This window comes from Mytilus edulis, chromosome 5, assembly GCF_963676685.1.
Source record: "Mytilus edulis chromosome 5, xbMytEdul2.2, whole genome shotgun sequence".
Taxonomy (NCBI): domain Eukaryota; kingdom Metazoa; phylum Mollusca; class Bivalvia; order Mytilida; family Mytilidae; genus Mytilus; species Mytilus edulis.
The window spans coordinates 865,544-878,633 of NC_092348.1; the positions used below are offsets into that span (position 1 = coordinate 865,544).

At 32.0% G+C, this 13,090-nt stretch overlaps 2 protein-coding genes across 2 annotated transcripts; both read left to right on the forward strand.

The window, feature by feature from the left end:
• The first annotated feature begins 1,228 nt into the window (after positions 1–1,228).
• On the forward strand, positions 1,229–4,993 carry LOC139522727 (uncharacterized). The gene is made up of 2 exons (XM_071316227.1): positions 1,229–1,405; positions 1,770–4,993. The coding sequence occupies exon 2, from the start codon at positions 1,780–1,782 to the stop codon at positions 3,451–3,453; it is 1,674 nt and encodes a 557-aa protein (XP_071172328.1). The 5' UTR covers positions 1,229–1,405; positions 1,770–1,779; the 3' UTR covers positions 3,454–4,993.
• Positions 4,357–7,276, forward strand: LOC139522639 (galaxin-like). Its single transcript, XM_071316105.1, has 3 exons — positions 4,357–4,377; positions 5,017–5,128; positions 6,678–7,276. Exons 1-3 carry the CDS (start codon positions 4,357–4,359, stop codon positions 7,274–7,276), a joined length of 732 nt encoding a protein of 243 aa, XP_071172206.1.
• Positions 7,277–13,090: the final 5,814 nt, after the last annotated feature.

Below are 13,090 nucleotides of genomic sequence, written 5' to 3' on the forward strand. Positions count from 1 at the left end.
GTCATGTTGAAACCCAAATTCTCGCTGAAATTGGTGGCATCCAATTACATCCATTATGTTTCTATATGAACACGCCCAAAAAATGCATATCCGATATCCTTACTTAATGTATACTGTATAAAAAAAAGAGGGACGAAAGATACCAAAGGGACAGTCAAACTCATAAATCTAAAACAAACTGACAACGCCATGGCTTAAAAAATGAAAAAGACAAACAGAAAAACAAAAAAACAAAAAAACAATAGTAAACATGACACAACATAGAAAACTAAAAAATAAACAACACGAACCCAACCAAAAACTAGGGGTGATCTCAGGTGCTCCGGAAGGGTAAGCAGATCCTGCTCCACATGTGGCACCCGTCGTGTTGCTTATGTGATTACAAATCCGGTAAATAGTCTAATTCGGTAGGTCACATTCATGAAAGGGAAGGGGATTGTAGTTACGACGTAAGGAACATATCCGATATCATTTGTGAAACGGTTATTCCATAACGGTCAACCAACTCGTGATGGCGTCCGTAAAATTTACGAAGGGATGATTTCAACTTCACCATTTGGAACTCTTGGTTTAATAGCTTCCTTGTGAGCAGCAACCCTCTATCAAGAAAATCATGATAGGAAATGCAAGCACGGGAATATCGTATATATGGTGTTAATATCCTAAGCACCAAGCTAAATACATATACATTGTTTCCGCACTCTATTTTAACATCTTTAATTTCGTAGCATGTTTAGATTAGAAAAAGGTCTTTAGGATTGTTTTAATAGTAATAAAGGATAACGCTATTCTATTAGAAAAAGGTGCATTCACATAAGAATAAATAACAGTATCATCCTATTATGATTGTGGCAGAGAATGTATTCGAACAAGGTCAACTAACATTCAACTGTCTTTGGTTTGTCATTGTTACAGCATTTTGACACCTCAAAATTATTGATCGTGCAGATACATTTTATTTAATGCAAATGCATATTTACTTGAATTCATACAACATAATTGGGAATAAACATTTAAAATACATGGAAAGTTGCATAATCGTTTGCCATGTTAAATACATGCATGATTTAAGACAAATAATCACTAACCTTCTGATAGATTTTATTTCGTTCCAACAAATGCCAACATTCGTCTGAAAATTCCCTACGATTCCAAAAGAAAATATCGCTACTCCACAAAAGATTTTGATTCTCGATTCGCACTATCTATAGGCTGAAACATGATTATAGTAGATGGCATTTAAATGAATACAAATCAACAATATTCTGAATCTTTAGATTGTCGGTTAACAAATATTCATAAATAGTGGGAACGAATTAATTAGGAAATATTAAAATGCGATGTATTAAATTAAAGACTCGTACAAATTGAGAGAAGTCTAAAAATCAAAGATACAAGGACAGAGGTAAGTGTTTCTCACGAATTGAAAAAAAACCCATTTTGCAGGTAATCAAAACACGAATAATGGTAAACATTTTATATTGTGATCCATAAAACAGAATAAGATGTAAACGTTTAAGAATTTGATCGCATGAATTTGGATCCAAAAGATTTGAGTTTTTTTCAAGTGTTTTAGAGCATTTAATTCTTAATTTTAAATATTTATATTTAAAAGATTTCGTCATTTGGAGAACATTGTGCGTTTGGTAAAAAAAACCTTTTAGGGATTGAATGGAATATGCCACAATGTCGTTGATTTAATCTGTATTTAGAAATTTACCATCCATTTTAACAAGTACTAAAATTAATACTGATTATATTTGTTTTAGATAGAGAAATATGTCATCCATATTGTGTGGACCCTGTAGGCGTAGAAACATACATAAAAATGCGGAGAAAATGTGCATTAAGTGCGGGGAAGGGTTGTGCACTGACTGCAAACAGAGTCACAGATCTATGAGTGGTACTAGTGATCACAAATTAGTTTCAATAGAAAACTATCTTAAAATTGAAAATATACCTATTAACTTGAAATGTGATAAGCATAACAAGAAGTTTGATAAGTACTGCAAAACACACGATGAAGCTATTTGCATGGACTGCATACCATCAAAACACAAACTTTGTTATAGCGTCGTTATTTCACTAGAAGAGGCAGCAAATCATGCAAAGAAATCAACAGCCTTTGATGACTTGACGACTTCAATAAAGGGCACTTTAGGAAACATAAAGAAATTTATGAAAACTTGCGATATTTCTAAGGAAAAAATCAAAACTCAGAAACAAAGTGTCAAAGATTCAATCAAAGCAATGCGAACACACTTAAACACTCATTTAGATGAACTTGAGGGAAAATTATTAGATGAGTTGTCACAACGATATAAAGAGTGTAGATTAGAATATAAAAAGAAAAGGAAACATTTGAAAAAAACAAAAAAGGATATCATAACATTAAAAAGACAAACATCACAGTTAAAGAGGTTTGGATCCGATTTACAAGTATTTCTTAGAACTCGTGAAATCAACAAATTAATCCACGAAGAGGTATGCCAAGTAGAATCGACGACGAGTGCAATGCCGGATTACAAGATAGGAGTTGAGATGCATGCAGGTATTAATACATTGTTGAAAGATGTGGATAACTTTGGAACAATTAAAATTGAAGAAAACACAATCAGTTTACCATATAAACATGTAAAAGCAGGTCAAGCTCAAACGGTTCATTCACCGGCCGATCAATCTTTTGAGCATACCAAACTGCAGTTCCGACAAAAATTCCAAATACAAGCACGAACTGATAGAATGAATGTCTGTGGGTGTGCAATTTTACCAACCAGTCATATATTGATTGCCGATTACAATGGAACGGTTATTATGGAGTATAGTGAAGGCGGAAAGTATATCCGTGACATACCCGTATCTAGAAGACCTTACGATCTGACGGTAATAGATACGGATAATATAGCAGTTTCGTATGGAAACTGTATGGAGATATTGAATCTTAAAAACAACGAAGTTTTAACCAAAGAAACATTCGAATGGAATTGTTGGGGAATTTCATATTACAATAAGAAAATTTATGTCGTAGTCTTCACTGAAGGAATTCAGGAATTTGATATATCAACGAAGTGCAAACGTTTGATTTTTGAGAAACATAAGGAACCTGATGTTCTTTATATAACAACTGCGAAAGACAGAATGTATTGTACATCTTCTGACAAAGGCATAGTGTACTGCTGCAGTATGCAGGGTGAAACTCTTTGGTCATTCACTGATGAATCTCTTGTCTACTCTAGAGGAATATCAGTTGACCGTGGTGAAAACGTGTTTGTTGTAGGAAGAGATTCTAACAATCTGATGATGATACGACACGATGGGAAAGACAGTAAGACGTTACTTACTGAATCTGACGGTTTGAACAATCCAGTCTCTCTACATTACAACCAGAAAAAGAAATTATTGTTAGTGTGTAACCAAGAAGATGGATATGTGTTTCTGTATAGTGTTTTATAGAAAAAATATTCATCTGAAGACTAAAAATATGCCCTTTAGTGTGATAGACGTTCATTTCTTGTACATCTAATTTTGATTGCTGCTGTGGTTTGGCAAATGGGATGGTATTGAAACGGTGAATTCTTTTTAACAATGTTCAGGATTTTTTTGGTGAAAGACAACTATAGATAATGAACTGTGAGGCGTGGTTTGCTTAACTAGACAGGTCGTGTACGCTATCTATAACTTACAATATTTTTGACAGTTGTCCATTTTTTGGATGTGTTTGAGCTTTTAATTTTGCCGTTTGATAAGGTACTTGTCGTTTTGAATTTTCCTCGGAGTTCAGTATTTTTGTGATTTTGCTTTTTACTTTCAGTCAGGACGTGGTTTTACGATTTATGTGGCTTTTTTTGTGTTATTATCTGTCCATACTGAAGCTCCGCTTCCGCTCGAGAAGGCTGGATTCTCCTAACCCAGAATTTGAAATCTGAAGCTTTGCAGAACTCGTTCGGTAATTTTTGTGATTCATGTCGACAGGTGAACTCAATTTGCGACAAAAAGACTACCGATGGTCGCCTCTTAATCTCAACATACAATATAGTTAGCTCATAATTATACGATTCACATTCAATCAAAATACAGATGACATCAAGCATTTTTTTTTTGTTGGGTTTGATTTTCACTGGGTTTCCTATGGCAGTTTTTGCATACTAGTGTTTTTCTTTGTTCTATTTATTTTTTTACTATGGCGTTGTCAAGTTTATTTTGATTTATTTTTTTAAATATCCCCTTGATATTTCAAGCCTCCAGTTTTAATGAGTTTCCCGCGTAGTTTTATTCACTGTAAAATCCGGTTAAACAATGTTAATATGTGTCTTTGTAATTTGTTTATTTTTCGATTTTTCATGGAACAATTTGAATATGAAGGGAACATGTCAGCAGGTATTTAAATTCTTTTACACAATTTCTAATTCAAACCGTCTATTAATATTGAATATATATAGATGTTGTCCAACTGTCAACATACTGCGTTCTGCATTAAATGTGATTTAATTCCACTGCATATATTACATTACTTCATTGTAATAATCAATATTATTTTTCACATTTAAAACTCTAACTATTCCTGTAAAGTTTGAAAAATAGGCCATCAAAATGTTTAAACAGTTGGTTAACCACTTTTTCCTTGCATGCAACGTTTGGCGATATTTCAATTATAAGGTTGTGCACTTTGTTCATGCGTTGATCTGTTTTCATAATTAAAATATTTTAAATTACAACGTTAAAACTGTTTGGGGATTGACTTTTGAAAAATTATACCAATAAAAAAATTATTCATGATAGTGTGGTTTTTATATTTGTATATATAACTTTTGTATCAAATAACTTTGGTAAAACTGAACAAAACTTTCATTGTACATAAGTTAAAATAATTTGCAATATATTTTTAAAATACGCAATAAAATCACTATAATATGATAATTTGTTGACAACAATAACATTATGCAAATGTGACTTTTAAAGGAAAACCATGTAAATAAATTATAATTTGTAATTATATATATTGTTATTTCTTTAAAGAATAAAGTAATATGTGCAGATAGTAGAATGGAAAAGAAATATATTTTTATGGTGATTATAATTGTCTCGGAATTTACTGTAATTCCTGGAGCCTTACGTGTGTACAAGAAAAGTAAGTCAAATTAGTAAAAAAAAAAAACAGAAAATAAGTTATCACAGTTAAGCACATTTGTCTTATTTCCAACGCCTTTTCATAAGTCCAAATCTGAATATAGAATGTTAATTTGGGATGGGGAAGAGAGAAAGGGATAAACGTACATTCGCTCTTATGTTGTTACACTACTGTCTAATGTTAGGAGGAGGGTTGGGATCCCGCTAACATGTTTAACCCCGCCAAATTCTCAATGTATGTCAAGTCAGGAACCAGTAATTCAGTGGTTGTCGTTTGTTTATGTGTAACATGTTTGTTTTTCGTTCATTTTTTGCAAATAAATAAGGCCGTTCTTTTTCTCTTTTTAATTGTTTTACATTGTTTTTTCGGGGGCTTTATTACTGATTGCGGTATGGGCATTGTTGAAGGACGTACGGTCACCTATAGTTATTTATTACTGTGTCATTTTGGTCTCTTGTGGAGAGTTGTCTCATTGACAATCTTACATCTTATTTTTAATATCTTGTTTCTATAAATACCTGTAAAAGCCGAAATTAAATGAAAGTACAGTTATTTAGTGACCAGATGCAGTTCTTCAAGGGTTTTAAAATAACACGTATTTGAACTGAATTGAACTTTGAGAACCAAAATAGTGACTATTTCGTTTCTTTAATTTGGCGACAGTTTTTTGGTGGGGTTCGTGTTGTTTATTCTTTAGTTTTCTATGTTGTGTCGTGTGTGCTGTTGTTTGTTTGTCTTTTTCATTTTTAGCCATGGCGTTGTCAGTTTGTTTTAGATTTATGAGTTTGACTGTCCCTTTGGCATCTTTCGTCCCTCTTTTGAGACATATACTAGTACTCGATAATAAAAGCTTATTAACACGTTTCCATTGGAAATAATGCTAATATGATTTTTATCAAGGACAACGAAAACAAAGCTACTATACTTACTAGGACGAAATAACATCTTGCATAGTGTTATGTCAGGACAATTTTCTAAAATTGTCACATTTTTAAAACTTTCAGTTTTAAAGTTTTAAAAAAAATATCGCTGTATTATTTGAACTCATAATGACAACCACTTTCCAGCAAAATGTCTGGTATAATGATCGTTTTTGTAAAGTAGATATATTCTTTGCAAGATATTCAACACAATTTGTGTGATCAGACAGTCATGATGGAAATCTAAATACTGTTTTCAAGCATTTTAGCTTTTCAAATGAAAGGACTCTTTGGTGTAAGAATCAGTCTTTACTCTAACAGATTTTATGCGACATTTCTCGTTAAGAATAAACATCGGTATTGTTCAAGAAAAAGATAGCACTTGAAATTTCTACTTCATAAATTTCAAAATGAGGTATTATAAATAATCAAGCAAAACGATCTTCCTCCGTACAAAGTTTGACTCTATGGTTGTTTAAGAAGATTTTAAGATGGGGCCAGAGAAACTTTGTGAATGGAAAATAAAATAAGTAGTCCTTTACATATTTTGTTGCGATTGTGTTTTTATCTTTAACAGAAGTACTAATGTACCATTTTAGTCTCACATATCCTTTTTTTTTTATATGTAGTGAAATGTGGATCCAATGATTACAACCCCATTCGTCAGACTTGCTGTAATGGCGTAGTATCTACTCCTGCTGGATTGTCATGCTGCAGTACACAAGCTTATAATCCAAAGTTGTCGGTCTGTTGTCAGGGTGTTGTTCATTCCAAGAATGGCTCTTCATGCTGTAAAGACCAGGCTTATTATCAAATATTAGAAACCTGTTGCATTGATGCGCTGTACCCGGTAAGGGATGGTTATTGCTGTGGAAATAATATTTATAATCCGACTACCGAAAAGTGTTGTGAAGGATCGATTAACCAGAATGTTGAACCAGAATACAAATGTTGCGCAGACAAGGCGTATAGTCAAGCATCAGAAACATGTTGTTTTGGTAAACTGTTTTCACCAGAAGGATTGGGTTGTTGTGGAGACCAGACATACATCCCTCAGGATGAAACCTGTTGCAACGGAACAGTCACTGAACTAAGTGGTTCATCTTGTTGTGGTAAATTGTCATATGATCCAGCTGACCAGACGTGCTGCAATGGTGCTGTTAAGGAGGCAAACTTTGTATGTTTCGGAAATACGCAGGAAATTATATCAAAATATTTTGTAAAGTGAACGCATATTCACTGACTACGTTTTACCATAGATTTCTATTATTTCCCTTTAGTAATATCAATTATTTACTATTTGTTGCAAAGCCTAAGACTTCCAGTCTTTTTTGAAAATATATGATTTATACTAAAACCGTATAAATCTAAATTGATGTTTAAAAACACATTATTAAAGAAACAGTTTTTTTTAAATTTTGTTATTTGAACAATTATATTTATCTGGAAATCTGGAATGTACATACAATTTTGACGGATAATAGCAGAAAAGGATACTTTTTCGAATTAAGAATAATAACATGCATTTGATTAACATGTAGTAGATATCTAAATGTTTGAGGCAGATATGAATATACTAGTATATCTTTTGTGTTGACACTGAAGTTGTTTTATTTTATTCATAATAATTCAAATACTTTGTACACAAAAAATGTACTTGAAGATGATGATAATTGTTTTTGCATTTGACCCCTTTTCACATTATTATATAGGAAACAAACATTGTGTTTAAGTTTGTTTGATATATAGACATGGCACAGAGACTTGTCTAAATATCAACAAAAGGACGAATTATGCGACTGTTTGTTTTACTACTAGTATTTTCATTCAATTAATTGGCAATTTTTAAATGAAGTCATACTTATTTATCATCATCCTAAGTTTTTGAAGAACATACAAATACCAATACAATTTTTGTCTGATGCTTGGTCCGTTTCGGTGTGTGTTACATTTCAGTGTTGTGTTCTCTTCTTATATTTTATGCGTTCCCTCGGTGTTAGTTTGTTACCCCGATTTTGTTTTTTGTCCATGGCTTTATGAGTTTTGAACAGCGGTATACTACTGTTGCCTTTGTATATCTTTTTTTGGGTTATCAAATTGCTCATTAAGTATCTTTACATTCTGTATGATATACTGCATATTCAGCACAATATTTGGGGATCAAAATAGATGGATAAGTCAGATAATTATCTTTACAATACCGATATGGCGTAGAATCGAGCAGTTCAGTCAATGAGACCAATAAAGTTGATCAATATTATTACAGTTGATGCGACTGTTGTATAAGTGAGAGGTTTAGCGCTATAAAACCAGGTTTAATCCACCATTTTTTACATTTGAAAATGCTTGTACCAAGTCAGGAGTATGACAGTTCTTGTCCATTCGTTTTTGATGTGTTTTGACTTTTTGATATATCTATTTATTCATTACGTATTAAAAAAATGTGTATCTCACTAAGTTATTTCTCAAATAAAATTCAGATTAGTTTTTCATCAGATTGACAGAGATATTATAATGGACTCTGTGTTAGTGGTGTCATCCATTCCATCAGTCATATTTTCATTGATCAATCTACTGTGGTCACATTTGTGTATAAATTAAAACTGAAAAATATTTCGTCAAGTAGTATTCATAAATCATATAATTGTAGGTTTACATTACCCACATAAGATCAGGTACAGCATATAAATTGTAAATTGAAATTCTTTTAAAAGAAAGTCTTGTTCCAAGTCAGAAAAATGGCCATTGTTATATTATAATTCTTTTCTGTTTGTGTTACGTTTTAACGTTGTGTTTCTGTTGTGTCATTTGTTTCCTCTTATATTTGAGTGTGAATTCGCATTGCTATAAGACGTGTCACCGCACTTTCTATCCAAAATATATGTATTTAGGTTTGATGTTATATTTGTTATTCTCATCGGATTTTGTCTGATATTTAGTTCGTTTTGTTGACAACCAAAGATGAAGTGTACTGAATGGACAATAAAAATTATTTCGAATACACTAATAACAAGAGAGAAACTGTGAATAACATTAAAACAAATTCATTTTTTTTTTATTATTTTGTCATACGGCGAATTAAGTTTTTTAAACTCTAGGTTTTCATTTTTTTTATATTGAAATTGAGGTTACTGGTCCATGAAAACAATTAAAAAACAAAGAAGTATCATATTAGATCTATCTACGGCAGAAGTCTTTAAGAATATCAGGTAATTATTTTTCATTTGAATACAAATTGACCAAACGAGTTGATTTTGTTGTTTTTCTTTAATTTCACAATATTGTTGTCTATTTGTATACAGATTTTTATAGCTTATTTATCTTAACAACGGTTTCTGTTTACCAATTTTTACTTCCTGGTTTTGGAAAAGAATTGAACTTCGTCTTTTGAAACTGTTTTTGTTTCTGATAAAATGTATCCGGGTAAGCGCTTGAAATACACTTCTTATATGTTTTTTTGTTTTCATTATCTTCACTTTTCATTTAATTTGAAATATCTTTGTCTAAATTATGTTCTCCTATTTATTTGTATTGTAGTTCTGTTATATTATGTTGTCATTTCAATGTTATATTTAACATTGCCATTAAAGTGCGAGGTTTGGCATGCCACAAAACCAGGTTCAACCCACCATTTTTTTCCCATTAAAAATGTCCTGTACCAAGTCAGGAAGATGGCCATTGTTATATTATTGTTCGTTTCTGTGTGTGTTACATTTTAACGTTGCTTCGTTTGTTTTCTCTTAATTTTTAGTATAAATTCACATGGCGATAAGACGTGCCACGGTACATGTCTATCCCAAATTCATGTGTTTTGTTTTGATGTTATATTTGTTATTCTCGTGGGATTTTGTCTGATGCTTTGTCCGTTTCTGTGTGTGTTACATTTTTATGTTGTGTCGTTGTTCTCCTCTTATATTTAATGCGTTTCCGTTGGTTTTAGTTCGTTACCCCGATTTTGTTTTTTGTCCATGGATTTACGAGTTTTGAACAGCGGTATACAACTGTTGCCTTTATTTAAATGTTAATTCATGTTTATGTATTACCTAAAATTATTACACCAGGGCTTTCGATATCGCAAACTATAGTCAAAATATTTACTATAGTGGAGAAGGTTCACGAAGGGTTAAAATTAGCCCTAAATTGTTTATGTGTTTTAAATCGGGCCAAAAAAGTTACAAATTTCAAATAAAAATACTTGTGATAATACTATTAAGACAAAAATATACTTTTCTTTACATTTTTTTGAAGATATGACTCCTTAAGCATGTTAAATATGATGATTTTGTGCAATTTCCAGACCTAAATGCTATAGAAACACTTTGGCCGCTACTTAAGATAAAAAGAAAATCGGGATTGTGCTTGATGTTCATATCATACGGCTAATGTTCTCCGCATGGAATAAGAAAATCCTTAGTATTTAGAATAATTTATACTTTTGCAAACAGTAAATTTATAAAAATGATATATAACTAACTAACTACAGAATGAAAACGAATATGTAAAACAACCTAAATCAGCACATAAAAATAGCAAAGTCGAACAACGTATTACATGTTAGCCTCTATGTTATTGTTGGGTTTTTTTTGCATGCTTTGAACGACAAAATTATTTTATATCTCTACCTGTGTGACGTTTACATTCTGACATCACGTCAAACACGCAACTCTACACCAGAGTAAATGTAAATCTAGCCATTCAATTACAGGACTTAACATATTTCAATCCTTCTGCGATGATTAAGCATACAGAAATAAAATACAAAAATAAGTAATAGGCGATGAACGTGGTTGTTAAATTTGATATATGCTTCTTTGTTAAATATTTGTTTGTTTTGTTCTGATTGATATTGTGACACGGTGATGACTGCTGTACCCCTATTTTTGACCATTATACCTATTCTATATAATAAAGAAGATGTGGTATGAATGCCAATGAGGCAACTCTCCACAAGAGACCAAAATGACACAGTTATTAACAACTGATGTGTTAACACATCGTTGTCAATATAATGGACGTTGATGCGACTGTCATACAAGTGAGAGTTTTTGCGCTATATAAAACCAGGTTTCAATCCCCCATTTTCTACATAAGAAATTGTCTGTATCAAGTCAGGAATATGACAGTTGTTGTCCATTCGTTTGATGTGTTCTATCTTTTGATATGTCATTTAATTAGAGACTTTCCGTTTCCTCGGAGTTCAGTATTTTTGTTATTTGACCTTTTATTGAAATATGGAATTGCTCATTAGTACAGGGCTAAATTAATAAAATGTCGGAATGATATAGTACAATGAGAAACCTAAAGAGTAGATCATTAGTAATTTTCATAACATCTTTTGATATGATCCTTTAGACACTAAAAATGCCTTGCTATTCTTGTCAACGTTTTGATTTATTTGGCATTCTATCACTCTAAAGAACTGGTAGTTATGAATTTATTCCAACTAAAGTCGAAAGTCTAACAATGATTTACTATACACTGTGGTTTGTGTAGGTCGTTTGTTATTGAATATATAACATTTTTTCATTCCAAAAAAAAAGAAACAGATATTTTTTTAATAAGGCAACTAAAACAATATCAGAACATATCCGAAAAAAAATCTGCTAAGCTTATCATAATGTTTTGAAATAACACAGCGTTTGCTACAAAAAAGGTTTCATAAGTTCAAATATATATATATTGAATATGTATTCTCACAGGAATTTTAAAACGAACAACAAGATAACGGATTTTATAAAGTAAAATAATAAAAAAACTGAACTCAAAGGAAAATTCAAAACGAAAATTACATGTGGATGTTATAAAATTGATTTTAATACTAAGCAATTTGTTTTAGGTTATACAGTATGTCATTTAGCATTGTTTGCGGACCTTGTAGTCATTTGAACTTACGTACCATTGCACAGAAATGGTGCACATATTGTGAGAACGGTGTATGTGTTAAATGCGAACTTGCTCATAGGTCAATGGAGGTGATTGCAGACCACACACTGATATCAGTCGACCAGTATCGTTACATTAGACATGTACCTGTTAACTTAGTATGTGATCAACATGACAAAAACTTTGATCTTTACTGCAAAACGCATGACGAACCTATATGCAGAGATTGCTTTTCCTTACAACACAAACAATGTTCTGATGTCGTTATGTCATTTGATGAGGCAACGAAAAATGCAAAACAGTCAACAGCCTTTGCGGATGTGGTTGATTCAATCGATGTCGCATTAGTTAACATGGAATATTTCATCAATAATCGCTATGAGGCGGTACAAAATATTGAATTAGAAGAACACTCTATTAGAAAAGAAATAAGTAAAATTCGTTTTAACGTAAACAAACATTTGGATGAACTTGAGAAAACCCTGTTTATATGAGTTATCCAGGCGGTATGAAAAATGCAAATCAAAATATGGAAAAATTCTGAAAAATTTGAATGAAACAGATATAAAATTCAAACTACTACAACAAAAAACCTCACAGCTGCAGAGTGTCGGGTCCGATTTACAGATATTTCTTGGAACTCGTCAGATCAACAAATTGATCCACGAAGAGATTCAAACTGCCAAAGCATTAACGAGTTCGATCCAGAATTATGCTTTAGAGATAAAAATGCACCCGGGAATAATTTCATTTCTAAAGAATATCAATATTTTTGGAAAAATTAAAGTTACGGAAAACACCACCAGGTTAACATACAAACACGCAAAAGCTGACCAAGCTCAAATGATCCCTCTCGATTTCCCAGTGCTTCAATTGCGACGAAATGTCAAAATCAAAGGAAAAAAGAATGAGATGAATGTTTGCGGATGTGCGATTTTACCAAATTCTAATGTGTTGTTTGCCGATTATGATGGAAACAACGTAATAATGAAGTATAATGAAAACGGAAGGCACATTCGTGATATTTCTGTCTCTGGGAAACCGTTTGATTTGACAGTTATAGACTGCGACCGTATTGCAGTTTCATATAGTAAATATGTTGAAATATTAAATATAAAAATCAACAAAGTTCTTGCAAAGGTACCTTTCAAATGGGCCT